The following is a 21649-nucleotide window of genomic DNA, read 5'->3' as shown; positions in this document are numbered from 1 at the left end:
AAAGCTTCTTTATCAATTTAATGATAAAATCTAGCTTGTCCTTCAACATGCATTCTTTTCTGAATACAAAGATCAGAAAAGGCAGAACTATCTGTACTTTGACTAAAGTGTCCTGGTACTAACAACATGGTGGTTCTCACACTTTGGTGAGCTATTAAAACAGGATGGGGCCTAGGTCTGTGTATTTTCATTGCATTCCCTGGATGGTACTGACACCCCCTCCCATATTTAAGGACCACTACCATGATGTCTTCTGTTGTGCTCCAGGTTTGGAGTCCCTGTACCTTGTTGCTTGTGGACAATGACATCAGCTTCCACCTCATCTAGGGGCCTTTGTTCAACCTTCCTCCTTCTCACCTGGGGGTGTAAGTTAGGAAAATTTAAGGAAAAAACATGATTTGGGAAGCAGAACCAAGATCTCTACCATTGGAACCTCCTGTCCTCAGGGAGAACGTCATTCCATGAGCAATGCTCAAACTCCCCTGATAGCTCTATGAGGCCTGGCTGGTCCTAGAGTCCAAGGGAAGAATGGGAAGTTATTGGTAACATTTAGATCCAGTCTTAAAAGGGCAACATTTCATCACTGTTAATTTCATCTAGTAGAAGACACAGTCTCCCGAACACCTGCCATACAGACCTGTATTTCTGCCAAGTTTTTATCAATAATTCAAACTCTAAAAAGAAAGGAGAGCTGCTCTTTCTACCATAGCTTTTTATATAAGATGGTAACGAAACTCTGAGCAGCCCCCATACCTGTCCTGTTCTTCTTTCTCCAGCCGTTCCTGCTCCTCCTGCTCCTTCTGTAGCCGGGCTTGTCGTCTCTTTTCAGCCAGGATCTTCGCAGCCTCTCCAGCATCAGTGGTGCCTGCTGTGTGCTTCCCTGAGGTTATATGAGAGGAAAAGATCATGGGAAATGAAATACTGATTGTACTCACAATCAGTGTAGCTGCCACTTAGAAACAAAAGTCCAACTCAGTGGGTAATGGGAAATGCTGCTGGGAGAGGTACGATTAGCCACTGAGCAGAGAGGCTGCAGCAGGATGGCTGTGACCCTGTGAATGCATTTCCCAGTGGAGGGTAGTGGAAAGGTGAAGAGAAGAGACAGGGTGGCTAGCATGACCCACAGGAACCACCACCACAGTGCCCATCTGGGTGAACTCACTGCATCTAGCATAAAAGCTTGAAGGTCTAAAGGAAGACCTTCTCTGTGGGAAGTGCTGATGCTGGCTGGATGCAGCTCAACACCCCCATGAAATTCCAAAGCCATGACCAGTGTCAATCCCTCCTCCAAGGGATCCATAGGAGACCAAGGGGAAGCACTCAGGGGCAATGTGCAAGCCTGAGAAAACAGCATGAGGGCATGAAGTTGTCAGAGGGAAAAATCTCCTTTCCTTCTTCCCTCCCAAACATGAGACTCCCACATGGATCGGGCAAAGAGAGAAACAATATGTAAAAGCCACGGCCTGGGGGCAGCATTGACAAGAAGGTCCTACCTCCACTGCTCTCAACCTTCCCTCCTGTGACCACATGCTTCTCAGTGACATGTTTGTCTACCACATGCTTCTCTGGGGCTTCTTCTCCATGCAGGCCAGCTGCCTGCTGAGCCAGGACACTTTCCCTTTCCTTATTGCTCTTCTCTTTCTCTGCTTTCCTCTTTGGTGTTTCCTGGTTGGGAAAGGTGGGTAAGCGGTACTTCACAGGAGACCCTGGGTATGACGGCTTCATATTCTTTGGAGACTGTGGATATGCTTTTGAAGTTGCCCTGGAAAACCAAAAACACACCAGCAGATGATTACTGGGCCTGATCACAGAACCTTCTCTCTGTTCCTAAGAGGCATGGTTCCAAAAAAGCTGAAATAATTTCACTCAACACAATGTCTTTAAGGTCCCTGGTTCCCTTTTTTTTTTAAGATTTTATTTATTTATTCAGGAGAGATACAGAGAAAGAGAGGCAGAGACACAGGCCAAGGGAGAAACAGGCTCCATGCAGGGAGCCCAATGTGGGACTCAATCCCGATCCCAGGTCTCCAGGATCACACCCTGGGCTGAAGGCGGCGCTAAACCGCTGAGCCACCGGGGCTGCCCCCCTGGTTCCCTTTTTTTTTTTTTTTTTTTAAATTACTCTTTACTAAAGTATGACTGATATCCAGTTCCTTTTCATATGCTGAGGAACAAACTCAGGCAAAGGGTGGGGAGAGGAGGTAGAGGTGTCTTTTTCTTGTTTTGTTTCTTAAGATTTAAAAGAATCTGTCCTGCTACTGGGAAGACGTGAAAGCTGAGAACAAGCCTACTGTCACTCAGGGAAATACTGCTTTGTTAAAATGCTGGAGCCTGTCTTATGTTGAAAAAAGGTCCATCATAAGTACACTGGTCTAGGCTTGGCTCCTGGTGAGTGCTAGGTGTTGAGGATACAGGTAACAACCTAGCTTCAGAAGCTGAGTTTACCCAGAAGTCTGCACAGGAAAGAAGCATTTGCAGAGTTCCTTCAGAAAGAAGTAATCTGTACATAAATTACAAAATGTCAGTCTCAATCCTGTATAGCAGGTTGAACCATATGAAATTTCCAATATTCAACTGTTTTTGATCTATGAAAACAGCAAAAAAAAAAAAAAAAAGTAACTCGACATAATACTAAAGGCCAATATATCACCATAGGATTAAGAGTTACCTAATCAGGTTCTGATGGTAAGGAAAAAGTATGATCAAATCACTATTATACTTGGTCTTGAGCTAAAAAATAATCATCAAGTGTTATGTGGATTAGGTAAAATGCAGGCCAGTTTTCCAATGATGCTCTCATGCTTAAAGGCCAGCTATAAATGCCCAAGAAAACACTTTGTCTTAATCAAAGCCAGACCAAGGGGGATCCCTGGGTGGCTCAGCAGTTTGGCGCCTGCCTTTGGCCCAGGGCGCGATCCTGGAGTCCTGGGATTGAGTCCCGTGTCAGGCTCCTGGCATGGAGCCTGCTTCTCTCTCCACCTGTGTCTCTGCCTCTCTCTCGCTCTCTCTCTCTCATGAATAAATAAATAAATAAATCTTAAAAAAAAAAAAAAAGCCAGACCAAGGGCCACATAATGACACATAGTGTCATACTCGACCCAATGAATACAACTTGAACCTAATTCGAATTTTTAAAATTTGCTGTTTCAGCATCTGGTATTTTACTAATAAAGAATCAGTCCAGATCTCACATCCATGGTAGGCTGTCTGCCCCTTCGAACAGTCTGCTCCCCAGATGGACAGCTCTGGCCCCAGAAAGAATGGTTTCATACTGGCCATACCAACTTCCCTGTGCCATCATCCTATAGGCTTGGAGCCACACAGAACCTCTGCAACAACTTGGCCACATGGATGGTGCCTCCCCACTATAGACTGTTCTCAGTCTGCCCTTGGGCTCAGCTGACTCAGGCTCACGATTCCTAAGGGACTTCTCAGCAACCAGTATTTCTTTCCTTTTTTTAAAAATGGCAATGATTTATATATATATATATATATATATATATATATATATATATATACACACACACACACACACATATATATAGAGACATTGATTTATATACATATATACAAACATATATATATATATATAGAGAGAGAGAGAGAAAGATTTGCCAACATATAGCATAACACCCAGTACTCATACCGTCAAGTGCCCACCTCAATGCCAGTCACCCAGTCACCCCAGCCCCCCGCCCACCTCCCCTTCCCCTTGTTCATTTCCCAGAGTTAGGTGTCTTTCATGTTCTGTCACCCTCACTGATACTTCTCACTCATTTTCTCTCCTTTCCCCTTTATTCCCTTTCACTATTTTTTATATTCCCCAAATGAATGAGACTATATAATGTTTGTCCTTCTCTGAATGACTTACTTCACTCAGCATAATACCCTCCAGTTCCATCCCCGTTGAAGCAAATGGTATTTGTCGTTTCTAATGGCTGAGGAATATTCCATTGTATACATAGACCACAGCTTCTTTATCCATTCATCTTTCGGTGGACACCGAGGCTCCTTCCACAGTTTGGCTATTGTTTATAGCAGGTATTTCTTTCCAATTGTACCCTTTAACCCTGATTTTCTAAATTTGTTCCTAGACTCTCTTGCATACACACCAAAGAGCCATGCATGCACAGTATCCTGTCCTCTCCATATCCATATGTACCAGGGTTTTTCAACCCTGCTGTTACTGACATTTGGATCTGAACCATTCTTTGTTTTAAGGCTGTCCTATGCATGTAGGATGTTTAGCAGCATCCCTGGCCTCAAACTACCAGATACCAATAGCTATCGCCACCTTCAACTCCTGGTTGCAACAACCCAAAATGTTTCTAGACACTGTCAAATGTCCCCTCAGGGACAAGGTCATCCCAGGTGAGAACCACCTGAATGACACATACATACAGCTACCTCCACATACATTCTATCTGTATAAAGCAGATAAGAATAGAGCTACTATGGTTGGATAGGCAGTGTCTTAATCCCCACAGTCACCCCAAGGCACAACTATGGGCTTCCTGAGAGCCTTAGCTTGAGAGGTAACTATTAGTGGCTTATATATTTTGACAGAGTCACAGCTGGATTCTTCACAGCTGGTGAGACTGAGCAAAGGTGCTGGACTCACACAGCCCAGTCCAACCACATTCTCTCTGGGACTTGCCTACAGAAAGCACACACTCTGAGCTTCTCTGAGCAGTGCCTGAAGAGGTGGGCTCTACCCAAGGGGGTCTGCACTGTGCTGGTGTCTCTGCCAGTGAATGAAGAGATGGATAAGAAGCTCTTCTGCAGATATGACTCCCACCATGAGGGTCCCCAGGGATGGAATTGAGGGAGTAAGTAAGAAACCTGAACTGGCTGCAGGCCCAATCCATTCTAGTCTCCTTAGCAGGCAGCCTGCATCTGGATCCTGATGTACCCCTGGGGCTGGTTTAAATGGCTCACTATCAGAAGAGAATGGAATGCAATGAAGTCACACCCTCAATCAGTGTGCCTGGAACCTGTAGATGGAAATGCATGGCTGAATTACAATCCTCGGGGGACACCTGGGTGGCTCTCAGCAATTGAGCATCTGCCTTCGGCCCAGGGCCTGATCCTGGAGTCCCGGGATCGAGTCCTACCTCGGGCTCCCTGCATGGAGCCTGCTTCTCCCTCTGCCTGTGTCTCTGCCTCTCTCTCTTTCTCTGTATCTCTCATGAATAAGTAAATAAAATCTTAAAAAAAAAAAAAAGAATTACAATCCTAGGGAGAAAAAGCCGGAAAGGTCTGGATGGGGGAGGTCTGACAGCCTCAGGTCAGCTCAGCCCTGAGCAGCCCTGCTTCAACAGAAAAGTCATGCAATGGTTCTGTTCACACCACAGACTGAGAGGTTCTATTCTAAATACAACTGGGCTAATTACCTAGAAGCATGCATCTCAAACTAATTTCTACCTTACATGTAAGGATAAACTCACTGTATTAAGCAGTCTGTTTACATTCCCCTACTCCAGCCCCTGTTCAATATACAGAATTAGAAAACACACACACACACACACACACACACACACGCATGCATGCACAAACACAACCTTTAACTTAGAAAAGTGTAGGCATCACTGATTTTTTTTAAATAGCAAGCAACAGCAACCAAAATACAGAATACAATCTTAAAAATTCCCTATTAACCCCCATTTTTTTAAACCCCCATTTATGTAGTTTTCTGCTCATTCTGTCTTGCCACTTTTCTACAGGGATTTAGGACTGCAAGAGATGCTAAGCACAAGCATCCTGAACCAGGGGATATTGGTCTGGCAGGCTCCAAGGCTCTCTGGTCAGCTCTGCTCACACTACTACAAACCAAGCAAAGTCTGGCAAAGTTATTTTTTTGCAATTTCTTAAAACAGGTATCTTTAACTGATGAAAGAAATTAAACATGAATTTATCAGGGGAACTTATTGTGCTTTCACAGATAAGTACTTTCTCATCTACATAAAAAGTATCTATTTGCCTGCCACAATGATCCAGTGAGGTAGGTGGATATTACTCGTATCTGAGACCTAAGCATTTAAAGGATCTTTCCCAAGAGGTGCTACCAGATAAGACAGCCAAAGCTGGCCCTCAAATTATTTGATTCTTCATCTTGTTTTTTTATAGGTTTCCCATTTTATTTTTAAAAATTTTTATTAATTTATTTGAGAGAGAGAGAGAGCGAGCACACGAGTGAGCACAAGCAAGCATGAGCAGAGAGAGGAGAAGCCGACTCCTGGCTGAGCAGGGAGCCCAACACAGGACCCCGAGATCATGATCTGAGCTGAAGGCAAACACTTTACCAACTGAGCCACCCAGGTGCCCTTAGGTTTTCCATTTTAATTTTTAAAAGTTCAATACTTCCTCCAATGATTAAAGATTTAACAGAGGGGATTCACATATTTTGCTAAGGTGGTAGAGATAGGTCTTCTAGTGCACAAGGCAGGATTATATAACATTCTGAGGTTCCATGACTGGTAGGAAATAATGAGCAAACCTCTCTGTAAGTAGAGCAGCAAGAATAAGTTTGAGAGAGGGTTGTCACACTTCTGGATGTGAGTTTACTGCAAAGCAGAACCCAAAGGACTATTTTCCTCCACATCTTGGAATCTAGTTCGTTTCTCTAAAGCCACTTGACTCCAGGCATAGTGAACAGAGCCTATCCACATAATGGGAGGGGTCTGTGGCCTCCTTATCAGCACAGCGTGGCCCACATTTTGAAAAGTCAATGTTCATGGTCAGAGTTTATTACTTTCCAGGGAGGAAAAAGCAATTCTATACCAGAGAAACTTGTGGCTACTACCTTAACCCAGTGGTCAAAGTTACCATCACGAGTAATGAAACAACCTGTCACCATGGCCTCCTGATACGATGCACTGAGAAGAAATCAACATGTCTTCTGTGGGATTCTTGCCTCAAATGCATAACTTGAGTCTAATCATGACCCAAATTGATGGACACTCCCCAAAATATCTGGCCTGTACTCTTTAAAAATGTCAAGGTCATGAAGAAGAAAGGCTGAAGAACTGTTCAAAGTTAAAGGAGACCAAGAAGACAAAACAACCAAATGCAATGTGGGAGCCAGGGTTGGATCCCAGAGTGGGGGGAAAATGCTATAAAGAATCTCGCTGAGACAGTTAGCAAAAGTTGCACATAGACTGTAAATTAAGTAACAGTAACATGTCAAAAATAAATTTTCTAATTTTCACAATCATATTGTGGTTACACAAAAAGAATGTCTTCATTCCTAGGGATAAAAGGTCGTGATGTCTTTGATTTACTCTTATATGGCTCTGGGAAAAATCTGTGTGAGTTTGTCTATACAGAGTGAATGAAAGTATGTGGGGGGATGGGAATGACGAAGCAAATATGACTAAACATCTTTGGTCTAGTCTTGAAATTTTTCTGTATGGCTGAAAGGACTTAAAAATTAAAAGGCTTTGGGGGCACCTGAGTGACTCAATCAGTTAAGGGTCTCCCTTTGGTTCAGGTGATGATCTCAGGGTCCTGGGATCAAGCCCTGAGATGGACTCCTTGCTCAGTGTGGTGCCTTGCTTTTTCCTCTCCCTCAGCCATTCCCCTCACTCATGCTCCCTTTCAAATAAATAAAATGTTAAAAAATTAAAAATAAAAAGAAAAATTAAAAATTTTTCTTAAAAATTGGTCAAAACTAAAAAAAAAAAGTCTAAACTCAAATTATCCTCTAGTAAAACTGAAAAAATACAGGACTATCAAATGTACTGTGAACGTATAAGTCTGCTATGAGGAGGGAGCATAACTTAACATTTTTAATTATCCTTTTCAAGAAAATTTTCATATAAGAATGTAAAAGTCTGGGCAGCCTGGGTGGCTCAGCAGTTTAGCGCCGCCTTCCACCCAGGGTGTGATCCTGAAGACCCGGGATCGAGTCCTGCGTTAGGCTCCCTGCATGGAGCCTGCTTCTCCCTCTGCCTATGTCTCTGCCTCTCTCTCTCTCTCTCTCTCTGTCTCTCATGAATGAATAAATAAATAAATAAATAAATAAATAAATAAATAAATAAAATATTTTTAAAAAAGAATGTAAAAGTCTATCTGAGAAAAAATGGTGGTGGCAAAAACAACAGCCAGCCTGTCAATAGAGGCCCTGATCCAGTGTAGATGCTCATCTGTAGGCAGGTGTAACCACATCATATATGCACCAGGGAAATGTAGGCAATGATGCTCAGTAATGATTGATTAAAGGCCCTCAACCACTAGAGGAATCACTTGGCTCCATGAGTCCATGATTCTGAGTGGGAGGTACTTATTTTGGGCCATGCTGACAACCTGGTCTTATTTTTTTCCCCTGATGACAAACAAAATCTGTTTTGTTTCTCAAAATGCATGATGAAGTTAATCTAGGCTGACACAAACTGAGCTCAGGTATGAGCTCTCAAAGTGATCATCTTCGGCAGACTGTATTTTCCAAAGATGACCACAACAAAATCTTATCTGACCCCACACGATCTTTTGAGTTTCTTTCTCCATCCCACCGAGTCTGGGTTGGCTGGACTGCTTTGATCAACAAAACATAGCAAGCAAAGAAGGAATGCTGTGCCAATTCATGGCACAGTACTTAACTGGCCTGGCAACTTCTACTTCCTGTTTGTTCTTGGGAACACTGCCTCTTAGAACTCAGTGCCATGCTGTGAGATACCCAAGTCATATGGAGAGGCTATGTGTAGGCATTCTATTCTGGTTCCCAGCCCCCACCAAGCTCCAGCCAATAGCCAGCATTAACTGGCATCCAGGTGAATGGTTTATCTCAGACTTTCAGCTCAGTCAAGACCTACATTAACTACAGCCCCAAGTGACATTGAACCTATGGTGGAAGACCCCAGATGAGAACTACCAGATGAACCCAAGTCAAACCTCAGAAAAATCACACAAAAGACCCCAAAAGAGACCCTCCCGGTAAGCCAAAGTTATGGAGCTATGAGAATCAATAACAAATTGTTATTTTATGCTACTAAATTTTGGGGGGGGTAGCTTATTACTATGATACAGCAAGAGGTAACTGAAACATTCCCCATCATAATGACCAAAATGACTTAGAGTATATTTATAAAAAGCTGAAACCATTAGAGAACATTTTACACTGAAGAATTAGGAGTACAGGCAGCACCAAAACTCAGAGGCAGGGACAGGCTGGGTAAACGCACATGGCCACACTTCATTTCCTCTCTCTAGGTTACAAGAAGAAAGCTATGCTCCATCCAAATCTTTGAGAGTGTTGCTGAAGCTAGTTTTCTAAAACCCATACAAGTACTCAACAATGCAAACAATGGAAATAAACTTGAACGCTTAAAAGAGCAATGCCATTAATATGCACAGCCACGGAACAGTGGCTTAATTTATCTGAGATCCGGGAGGAGAACAATGTGCTGTCAGAGCCATTTATCACATGACCTGTCTGAGTTTCTAGATGGGGGGTTCAAAAGGACTAACTAAACCACCATTCAAAGCCACATCGCTTCCAGTATGCTTTAAAGATCAACACACTTGGTCTGCAGAGGGAAGGCTGAAAATGTCACTCTGATTGGGATTTATTTTGTGTGCGACACCATTTTAAAATTCAAGGGTTTCTTTTTTTTCTTTCTTCAATATTGAGCATGTGAAAAATATTTATAAAATAGGAAAAGTATGAAGAATGATATAACATGAAGAATGATACAACATGAAGATGATATAACAAATACCCACACACCTAACAACTAGTTCCAAAGAAAGACATTATAAATAGGCTGGAATCTCCTGTGTACCCCTTCCTGGCCCCCTCCCCTATGCCCCACTCAGAAGCCATCATTACTTTGCATTTTATATTTGCCATTTTCTTACTTTTCTAATAATTTTACCACATTTATATTCTTGAAAACATGCTGGTTTTACACATCTGGGAACTCAATATAAATGTCATACTGTTGATATTCTTTTACAACTTCCTTTTGCTGCTCAACACTATGTTCCTGAGATCCACCCACTGGTTGTGGGCAGCTGAAATCCATTCTTTTTCACTGCTGTAGAGTTTGGCTGGATTTTCAGAATTTATTTACAGTCTACCTGACTTCCCACATTTCTCAGACCTGGTTCATACCCATTGTGGTTCAGCCATTAATTTTTACCTGGGGAGAAATTATCTTTCTTTTTTGAATGTCTTAAAATCAATAAATGTTTGCTTCTCAGCAATGTCCACAATAGCCAAACTGGAAAGGGCCCAGATGTCCACCGACAGATGAATGGATAAAGAAAATGTGATATATGTATACAATGGACTACTAATCAGCCATCCAAAAAATGAAATTTTGCCATTTGCAACGATGTGGATGGAACTAGAGGGTATGATGCTAAGCTAACTAAGTTAATCAGAGAGACAATCATCATATGATTTCATTCATATGTGGAATTTAAGAAACAAAACAGAGGATCATAGGGGAAGAGAGGAAAAAATCAAACAAGATGAAGTTATAGGAGGAGACAAACCATAAGAGACTCTTAATCATAGGAAACAAATGAGGGTCGCTGGAGGGGAGCGGAGTAGGGGTCGGGCTCACCGGGTGATGAACAGTATTAAGGAAGGCACGCGATGCAATGAGCACTGGGTGTTTTATAAGACTGATGAACCACTAAACTCTACCTCTGAAACCAATAATACATTATATGTTAATTAACTGAGTTTTAATAAAGTTTCAAAATTTTTCAAAAAAAAGAGAAATGTTTGCTTCTCCTTAGACATCTTAACTTGGTAATTCTGATTTAGAAGTACTGGAACAAATTCCTGTCCCCAGGGCACTTATATTTTTTAATATTTTATTTATTAATTTGAGAGAGAGAGAGAGAGAGAGAGAGAGAGAGCATAGGAGCAGTGGGAAGGGGCAGAGGGAGAGGGAGCAGCAGATTCCCTGTTGAGCAGGGTGCCAGAGACGGAACTCAATCCCAGGACCCTGGGATCATGACCTGAGCATAAGGCAGACACATAACCGACTGAGCCCCCCAGGAGCCCCCAAGGGCACTTCTTAAGGAGATAATGATTCTGGTAGTTTTGACAGTATACCAGAAGTCCAGCTATGTTAAGTTCACTATTTTTCCTGCCTGGACTAGAGATGACAAGTACAGGGCTCTGAAAAAAAAAAAAAAAAAAAAAAAAAAAGGTCATTTCATTAATTTTTCTCTGCTGAAGTAGCAGGAATATGCTGTACTACAGTATTAGAAACCAGTACCCCTCATCCTTCAAAAATTTCCCAGGAGAAATATGCAGCCCAGAAAATAGAACATTTAAGGAACTGATCAGTGGGAGGAAAAAACTGAAAAATGGCTCAAAAGAAAAGAGGAGGCAAAGGGCTTGAGTCCTTGGGCAGGAATGATCCTAGCATCGCCTATCCCCACCAGCCAATCTGCTTCTGCCCTTTAGGTTCTACTTCCCTTCTTGTTTTCGTCACATGGACACACTAAGCACTTACTGTGCAACAATAAATCCAATCAGTCCCCACCCTCTGGGCAGTCTAGCAGATGATACACTGCAAGAAGCCACAGATCAATATGGTCTGCTCCCTCACTCCATTCAGGGCTCTGTTCAAATCTCACCTCCCCAGAGAAGCCTTCCCTGACCATCATATCTAGCTACCACTCCCCCCTCCACCACTGTCATCTGACTCAGTTTTAGTTTGCTTCATAGAACTTCTCACCACTTGATGTTATATTTGTCATTCACTGTCAAGTATGCTTCTCACATGGGCTGAGAACACTGGACACAGAGAAGGCACTCTGTAGGCATTTGACGAATGAAGGAATAATTGGAGTATGCATATGAGGCTCTGTGAGCACAGAGAGGGGGTGAATTCAGTTGTGGCTGGTTCTACAGAGGATGATGGCTGAGCTGAGTTCTGAGGAATGAGCAGTTTACGTTGAACAACTCTATCTGCCCTAGGCTTGCAACTGTCCTCATCTGCATCCCCATCTCTCTCTCACTTCACTTGGGGTCTATTCAACTGGAGACTGTTCTCACTCATTTGGGGGTTCTCCGAAGCATATGGGTCACAGGGACTTGCACTCATTCATTCCACAAATATTATAGAGCACCTACTAGGTACTCATTACTCCTCTATATAGAGGGGAAATTTAAAAAATTTCTCTAAATTGAACTGCATTAAAAACTCTGGGATTTTGAGGGCTCCTAGGTGGCTCAGTCAGTTGAGCATTCGACTCTTGATTTTAGCTCAGGTCATGACCTCAGGGTTGTGAGATCCAGCCCTGAGTTGGGCTTGGCACTCAGTGCAGAGTCTGCTTGAGAGTCTCTCTCTCTCTCTCTCCCTCCCTCCCTCTCTTTTTCTTCTGCCCCTTATCCAACTGACACAATCTTTTTTTTTTTTTTTTTCAACTGACACAATCTTATGTATGTACATGCACGGCTCACTCTCTCAATAAAATCTTAAAAAAAAAAAAAGAAAAGTCTAGGATTTTGTTTAAATCTCTTTGGTCAAAAAAAAATCTCTTTGGTCAGAGAGAGTTGTTTATAAGATTTGGCTGACGTGTCCTTTAAAATATAAAATAGCTCCATTTATATACAATAGAATACTATTCAGCCATAAAAAATAATGGAATCTTGTCACTTGTAACAAATGGATAGAACTTGAGGGCACTGTGCTATGTGAAATAAATCAGATGAAGACAAATATTGTAAAATCTCACATGTTGAATATAAAAAATAAACAAAACAAAACAAAACCAAGCTCACAGATCCAGAGAACAGAGTGGTGGTTGCTAGAGGGAAGAGGGGAGTGGAAGAGTGGATGAGATAAATGAAGGGGATCAAAAGGTACTAACTTCTAGTTATAAAATAGGTGAGCCATGGAATGTAATGTACAGCAGGGTGATTCTAGTTAATAATACCATATTGTAGTGCATATCTGAAAGTTGCTAAGAGAATAAATTTTAAAAGCCCTCACAAGAAAAAAAATTTTTTTTAAAATTTTGTACCTATGTATGGTGATGGATGGTAACTAGAATTACTATGGTCATCATTTCATAATGTATACAAATACTGAATCATAATTTTGTCCACCTGAAACTAATATAATCAATTGTATCTCAATTTAAAAATATATAAAATAGGGGATCCCTGGGTGGCTCAGCGGTTCAGCGCCTGCCTTTTGGCCTAGGGCATGATCCTGGAGTCCCAGGATTAAGTCCCACATCAGGCTCCCGGCATGGAGCCTGCTTCTCCCTCTGCCTGTGTCTCTGCCTCTCTCTCTCTCTCTCTCTCTCGAATAAATAAATAAATAAATCGTTAAAAAATATATATATAAAATAGTTCCTGAAACACACCATCAAAGAAATAGCACAGAGCCCACTATGAGCCTGCTTCTAAAAACTTAGTTATCATCTCTACAGAAGGCAACAACCTCCTTAGGTTAGCTGGGTGCAATTTACAATGATGATGATGAAACTTGCCAGCTACTCTCCTTGCAGGGACCATGAGTCAGTATGAAAGAAAAGAGTGTAATCTAGAAAAACCCCAATATGAATAGGCTTTTTTCTTTGTTAATGTCTCACCCTAACACCTGAGTAGTAACATGTGAATGGAAGACTCAGAAATAAGACAATGACAAATAGAGACCTACAGCCCACCTAATGGATTTAGAATTTGCAAGAGAGCAATGCTATAACCAAAGAGAGGCAATACTAGCACAGAAAGAATGTAATGGACTTAAAAGACAAAACAAAAACTTGATGCTATTAATTCAGCAACATATTATATAAGGATTTCTCTTATAGAAGACATATACATCAATAACAGGTATTTGTAATTTATAAAAACCACATGTTCTCTGAACAAAATAATATTAGGGAACAAGTCTCTGTTAGAATGCAACAAATTAGAAATAAGAGCTGATGTCACCCTGAAATATTTTTTTCTCTGAATATTTTAAACAAATTCCGAAGCATTAATTTTTTTAAAAGATTTTATTTATTTAGAGATGCCTGGGTGGTTCAGTGGTTGAGTGTCTCTGCCTTTAGCTCAGGGTGTGATCCTGGGATCGGGGATCAAGTCCCGCATCAGGCTCCCTCTGCTGTCCCTGCCTCACTCTCTCTGTCTCTCTCGTGAATAAATAAATTTTAAAAAGAGAGAACAGAGAAAGGGGGGCAGAGAAAAGGCAGAGGGAGAAGCAGGCTCCCTGCAGTGAGCCAATGTGGGACTCCATCCCAGGCTGAGATTGTGACCTGAGCCAAAGGCAGACTCAACCACTGAGCCACCCAGGCGTCCCCCAAGTGTTCATTAAATTTGTGTTTCATCCTATGTTCTCCTAAAGAAATTGATGCATTAAACAAGTCTTACATGATTCTCTCTACAGAGTTTCTTATTTTCCCAAATTAAAATCATATTTCTCTTTTCTCTCTCAGTACTACTGAAAATGATTCCATTTTGCTAGCTAGACTGAGTTATTTACTGAGTTATTCTTGTTGGTTACTCTAAGTAAAATATTTTAATGACTTAATTTTATTTCATTTTTTTTTATTGGAGTTCAATGTGCCAACATATAGCATAACACTCAGTGCTCATCCCGCCAAGTGACCCCCTCAGTGTCCGTCACCCAGTCACTTCCACCCCCCACCCACCTCCCTTTCCACCACCCCTTGTTCATTTCCCAGAGTTAGGAGTCTCTCTTAATGATTTAAGAGAGTGGTCACAGTGTGAATTTGTTTTGCAGTTACATGGTTTCATTGGGGAGTTTACCCAATGCTTAACAAAAAAAATATAATGGCTTCATTTAAAAACAACAACAACATACTGCCAATTGTGGCAGACAACTTATTATTGCCTCTCTGTTGAAGAGACAGATGAGAGAAGGAGAGAGTGAGTGCTCAAGTACATGAGCTTGAGCACCCAAGTACAGTGCAATCATTTCACTCTAGATGCAGGTGAAGGAGAATGCCAGAAAAGCAGAACGGAACTGATGGACCGAAAGAGAAAATGTTGAATGGATCATCTCAGTAAATCAGAGCCTCATACTTACCAGGCAACAAATAGCTGAAGAGCCCATCATTGATCCAAAAGATACACAGAGAGTGAGTGAGGTAACCCAAAGCCAGCATCCCTCCTGCTCACCTCTCAGGGCTGGCCACGACCCATGCGGCAGCAGGAAGCACGTGCTGCACTATATAGAGCCCCACCAAATTGTTTTAATTGTCCAACAGTGGCAAAGCAGAAAGATGCTTACTTGGATGTCACTGGAGAAGATGACCTCTTAGAAATGCTCCCTGGAAACTCACATCTTCTCAGAGGAGACCCAAGGCCCGCACTGGGAACAGAAGTTGTTGTTCGAGGGCTCCTCTTCATCTTCTCAGTCTGAAGGGGACACAGAATAGGTCAGCCATGGCCCATCACTGGCAATACTTGTACAATTTCTAAAAATATCCCAGATGGAATAGAAGTGATACACAGCTTTCTTTCAGTAGAGTCCATATGAAGTTATAGTGCTTCCCACAACAGGAATCTTTGCAGGAAAGCACCATGAGGTCATCAATTTGGTGGTCAATACTGAGATCATCCAATAAAAAGACACTTTACCCTCAAAATGCAAAGATTTCCTACTCTGTTATCTTGCAAAAAACTAAGAACAGAACCACATTATAATTCTGGACATATAGAAACTAGATCACTAATCACGAGGGAAATGCAAATCAAAACCATGAACTATCACCTCATATCTGCCAGAATGGCTAAAATAAAAACAAACAAACAAACAAACAAGAAACAACAAGCATTTGCAAGGATGTGGAGAAAAAGGAACCCTTATGCACTGTTGGTGGGAATGCAAACTGGTGTAGCCGCTGTGAAACACAGTATGGAGGTTCCTCAAAAAATTAAAAATAGAGCTATCATATAATCCAGTAATTCCACTGCTGGATATTTACCTAAAGTATACAAAAACACTAATTCGAAGGGATATATGCACCCCTATGTTTATTGCAGGTTATTTACAACAGCCGAATTGTGGAAACAGCCCAAGTATCCACTGATAAATGAATGGATAAAGAGTATGTGGCATAAATGTAAAAAAAAAAATACGTGGTATATAATATGCAATGGACTATTAGCTATAAAAAGAACGAAATCTTGCCATATGCAACAACATGGACAGATCTAGAGGATATTATGCTAAGCAAACTAAGTCAGAGAAAGACAAATACCATATGATTTCATTCATATGTGGAATTTAAGAAACAAAAATGAATGAAGAAAAAAAGAGATACACCAAAAAGCGGACTCTCAAATATAGAGAACAAACTGGTGGTTGCTGGAGAGGGGAAGAGATAGGTCAAAGAAGTAAAGGGGAGTAAGAGTATACTTATTGTGTTGAGCACTGAGTATGTATAGAATTGTTGAATAACTATATTGTAACTTGAAACTAATGGAACACTGTATGCCTATTGGAATTTTTTTTAAAGAATTTAAAAATGAAAAAGAAAACTGGGAAGAGTATGAAAATACATAATCACTCAAAAAAAAACTACAGGTGGGTGTAAATGTGGTTTTTAACACCCAAGACATTGAGCTGTGGACTCTAACAGTGTACCTGGTGTAATGGGGATTGCAACCTCATAGGGAGGCACCTGCCCCTGTACATCCTCCCGATGGCCTCCCTCAGCAAGAGGCAAGAGGCACGGCCTCTGTGCCTGGTAAATGGTGGGGGCTCCACAAAGGTGGCTCCCTTCTCTCTCTATTGGATTTTTCCAGAATAAATCCTCCTTGCCCCCACCCCATGCACACACACACCTTAGCCCCCTTCCACAGTAATTGACCGTACAGTAAAACCCAAGGTTCTGACACATTCACTTCTCATGTAAGAACCTCAGGGCCAAATGGATTTTAAAAACACACATGGTGTTACAAAATAAATGTCCAATAGTATAGTAATGTAACAGTCTTAAAACAGGTCCACATGTCATTTGATGCTCCTGTCTTTCCCTCGAGTGTGGGTTGGTCTTAGTGACCAACTATTGGTCTATTGTTAAGGAACAGCATATAGCAGAATGATGGTGTGTAACGTGAGATTAGAGTATAAAAGGTGCTGCAGCTCTTCCCTTGAGTGCCTGTACCCACCCCTCATTGATTTCTCAATTTGTAGGAAGCCAGCTACCATGTCATTTGGACATTCAAGCAGCTCTATAGAGAGGTCCATGCAATAAAAACCTGAGGCCAGCAGCCAGTTCTAGAAGAGACCCAGCCATGCTTTCAGAGGATTACAGCTCTGGCCATCATCCTGACTACACTGTCATGAAGAGACCCTGAACCAGAACCACCCAGCTAAACCATCCTCAATCTGTCACCCGAAGAACCAGTGTGGTAATAAACATTTGTCTTAAGCGGCTAAGGTTTGGGGTGATTTGTTATGTATCAAGCAATAATTAGTAAAAGCAGTATGGAATGTATAATTCCTATATAAATGCACATAATTGGGAATACCTGTTCAACATTTGGTTTACTGATGCTATCAGTATGATGTCAAAAATGTTTAAAGGCCACTACTGTGGATTGAAGGCTGACCTAGAATCTTAGTACTTAAAAGCAGAGAGAGGGCACTCAGAACGTTCCTTTTGACTCCTGTCCTATGGAGGGCAGGCTGTAACAAGGACAAGGTCTTTAGGAATTTGCTCCAAGGCACTTAGATTTAGGAAAATGCAAAAAGTTAAATGATTTTCAAAGGATGGGTGACTTTTTAAACTAAGTCTACCATTTGAGCAGTCTCTGGAGATTGATAGACACAGAGACCCCAGGTCAAGCACAGGGAGTAATCACATTGTCAAATAAACCAGCCCCAAGGAATGAGTGAGGGGGTTTAAACCTACCGGAGAGGCCTCCGCTCCTGCAGGGGCTCCTTTCCCAGAATCTCCTACGCCAGATGTAGACGGAGTCTTCTTCCTCTCAGCACTCCGAGTGGGAGAAGACTTGTAAGAAGATTTAAGAGGGCCAGCAGGAGCTACACGAGGACAGGCATGGGATACTAGAGAGTTACAATATCACAGCCAAAGAGACAAGGAGCACAGATGGAAAAAGTAGGGGAAGAAGGGAATTGGGAAGAACACAGTTCTGTTAAAACCTAACATGGGCAATCCACATTCTCTAAATACCACCATACTTTTTCTAGTATGTGCAGAATAGACACTATCTCAAAAGACTTCCATACATAACGTTCAAGAGTCCAGTTCGTTTCAGGAGTTCAAAGTCGGGCTTTGGAACCCAAAACTAGCACTGTCACCAAATAGCTGGATCACTCTAGGCAGGTTACTTAACCTCTCTAAATGTCACTTTCCTTGTACAGGAAAAAGTTAACACAGCAGCCCTGAAAACTGTCCTTGGAAAGGCCTGCTTACAAGGTTGGCCCTTGATCAGTACATGGAACCTTAGATTTCAGAAGGGTTCTCGCCATTAACAAGTAGCTCATATGCCTAAGCTGTATGTACAAACAACATGACTTATCCTGCTTTCCTTCAGGGTCTAGAATTCGAGTACGTAACTGGCAGGGGGAGACTATGTGACCAGCCCTCGATAAACCCTGGCCACTGAGTCTCTGAGCTTTCTTGGTTGGCAACATTTCACATATATTATCACAGCTCATTGCTGGGGGAATTAAGCATGTCCTGTGTGACTCCACTGAGAGAGGGACTCTTGGAAACTTGCACTCGGTGTCCTCTGGACTTCATCTGTGTCCCAATTCCCTCTGCTGATGTCCTGTGTAGCTTTCTACTGTACCACATCACAGCTGTGAGTGCCACCATATGCTGAGTCCTTTGAGTTCTCCTAGCAAATCTCCAAACCTGAGGCTGGTCTTGGGGATGCTGACATAGTTGGTGCCCGAAGCAGGAACTGCAAGAATGACTCTGATTCTCTGATAAATGGTAAAAGCAGTGTCTGAAAAAGAAGGCTAAAGGAATGGAGGATGATGACCTTCTGGTGCCTGGTGGCAATGGAGTCAGTCACCATGTCAAATAGCAACCGAGCTCATGTCTGTTTTAAGCGATAAATACCTATGGTATTTAAAGATAACCCATCCAGGTTTCTTTTTTTTTTTAATTTTTATTTATTTATGATAGTCACACAGAGAGAGGGAGAGGCAGAGACACAGGCAGAAGGAGAAGCAGGCTCCATGCACTGGGAGCCCGACATGGGATTCGATCCAGGGTCTCCCGGATCGCACCCTGGGCCAAAGGCAGGAGCCAAACTGCTGCGCCACCCAGGGATCCCAAGATAACCCATCCAATTCCAAGAGCTGACTTGCTGGGCCCTCTAGCTGTTTTTGGCCATGCTGGCTAAAGTGAGGGGAAAAGTACAATCCAGGTAATGTCTTTGGTTTTTATTTTCTCCTCCAAGTGGGAGTGAGACACAACCTCCTTGTTTTTTGCCATTAGTGATTTGGCTGAAATTTAAAATTCTAAGTACCGGAACCAGAACAAATCTCCACACCTGATGATTTTTGCTATGACTTTTGCATAATGGAGCCTCTGGAAAAAGGGAGACATGAAAAGAGAGGCCATCTCTAGACAGAGAGATACGTTTGGAGTTTTAAAAATCAACCTAGGTTTATTACAGATACAGAACACTTCCTCCACGAGGCCCTACCCCATGAAAGTATCACAGATACCAGCTGTGCCACTTGGGTCATGAACAAATGCTCACAGGAAAGAGCTCCTTCTCTGATGGGACCATCTAACATGGAAGTGCTGGTCAGCTCTTAATTTCTGATGCAGAGCCTAATTACATTCCTAACCTGTGATTCCTGTCATAGCTGTGAGCTGGGACAGGGTACTAAGAGGCAGTATGACCCCTTCACCCACCCCTGAGGATCAGACTCAACTGACGTCTGGTATCTGACTGGCTGGGTTAGGAACAGTTTGTAACAATGGACTAGGAGTCTGACTCTACTTCCCTTCCTTTCTTCTGCTACACACACCTCAGGAAGGCAATGCATCTGTCCCCAGAGAGAGACTGCTTTTTTCCTAGGCTGTTCACTGGATAAATAAATGGGACTACAGAGATGGCAGTTGATGCAAACCTTTCCTGAATTTTTTTTAATTCAGAATTTTGTTCCTGAACATGATGTCTAATTAAGTTTATTGTATTTTTTTTTTGTTTTTTTTTTTTTGTAAAAAGGCTCTGGTCCTTGCATTCAACCTTTCCCTATGAACAGTCATTTTAAAACTAGAGGATGACTGAGAAAATGTAAAGTCTTAATTACTGAATGGGGCACCCTGATAACAATGGCAAAAAAAAAAAAAACCCACCATACCTAGCACCTGTAGTGGTGCAGGGGATAGGAAGGACATTCAGGGTCTTTGTTTTCCAGAACTGTTCCTGGGAACTCTCCCCTCTTCCTGAAGAAAAACTGTGCTGTCTGTGCCAGCTGCTGTGAGCGCTTCAGATTCCAATGGACTGCTGAACACAGGCTGCATTTGACAATGTGACTGTGAGCCACAGGGCAGGCCAGTTCCTGTATGGTCCCTAAAGATCACCTCCATATGCCACCTGCACTTAGCAGGCAATGAACTCATGAACTCATGTTGTGCACAGAACTGTTTGGAACTGACCACCTCAGGCAGTACCTCTGAAAGCAAGGACTGAACTGAATTCCTTGGGCCAGAGAAACCTGGGGTGGGAGGGACCATGGTGGGAATGACACAATAGGAGCCCTGTCTGCCTATACTGCATGACCAATATATGTCCTGCTTGGGGTGCCCCAACACTGTAAACTATTTCCAGGGGACACATGTGCCCTCAGGGATTATACTCCCTGGGTATGTATTCTGACTATTATGATACTGCCTCAGCCCTGGAAGACTTTGAGACAGTTTCATCTTACTGGCCAGGCTGTATTGGGCCTGAACTGATGCCTTCGGCTAGGCTAAAAAAAAAAAAAAAAAGGTTCAGAAAGAAAGTTATGGAGGAAGCCATCTGGCTTTCTAAGACAGATCTTTATGGCTAATGGTCTGTGTTTTAACTGGCTAAGTCCAGAACCCCTAAAGGGTGTAAGTGAGGTCAATACTGTTGGTTGGCCTCAGCCTGTGTGGAATCCTGCTGATGGTAATTCTGCTGTAAAGATGCCTTTGCCAAGGACTGAGGGGATGGACTGTACACAAAAGAAAAGAAAAGGGGTGCCTGGGTGGCTCAGTTGGTTGAGCGACTAACTCTGGCTCAGGTCATGATCTCAGGGTCCTGGGATCGAGCCCCACGTTGGGCTCCATACTCGGCAAGGAGTCTGCTTCTCCCCCTGCTTGTGCGCTTGTGTTCTCTCTCTCTCTCTCTCGCAAATAAATAAAACCTTAAAAAAGAGAAGAAAAACATAGCAGGTCTAACTGCTGTCCTTGGAAAGGCCAGCTTACAAGGTTGGCCCTGGTATCAGGGAACTTGGATTCCATGAGAGCTCCCACCATTAACCGATAAGAGTGGCTTGCTGTGCCTGAGCTGTTGGTACAAACAACATGATTTATGCTGAACACTTGCTTTCCTTCTGAGAGTCTGGAATTTGGGTATGTACCTAGCAAGGGGTACCTATGTGACCAGTCTCCAATAAAAACTCTGGGCACTGAGTCTCTAATAAGTTTCCTTGGTAAGTAACACTTCACACATGTCACAACT

At 42.4% G+C, this 21649-nt stretch overlaps 1 protein-coding gene across 21 annotated transcripts in view; it reads right to left on the bottom strand.

Annotated features, from left to right (window-relative positions):
- MAP7D2 (MAP7 domain containing 2) overlaps window positions 1-21649 on the bottom strand; it is a 108433-nt gene that overhangs the window by 16446 nt on the left and 70338 nt on the right. For 13 of the 21 annotated variants that reach the window (XM_072817885.1, XM_072817884.1, XM_072817888.1 and 10 more), the window contains 4 exons: window positions 17866-18020; window positions 15234-15361; window positions 1494-1762; window positions 754-880 (listed from right to left, as the gene is read on the bottom strand). In XM_072817885.1, the coding sequence (XP_072673986.1) occupies window positions 754-880; window positions 1494-1762; window positions 15234-15361; window positions 17866-18020 (679 nt within the window). The remainder of the gene's footprint in view (window positions 1-753; window positions 881-1493; window positions 1763-15233; window positions 15362-17865; window positions 18021-21649) is intronic. The other 8 variants (XM_072817886.1, XM_072817894.1, XM_072817897.1 and 5 more) reach the window with 1 other exon arrangement.

This window comes from Canis lupus, chromosome X (assembly GCF_048164855.1).
Source record: "Canis lupus baileyi chromosome X, mCanLup2.hap1, whole genome shotgun sequence".
Taxonomy (NCBI): Eukaryota; Metazoa; Chordata; class Mammalia; order Carnivora; family Canidae; genus Canis; species Canis lupus.
Note: the sequence above shows the minus strand (reverse complement) of the source record. Positions and strands in the feature narration are given on the sequence as shown.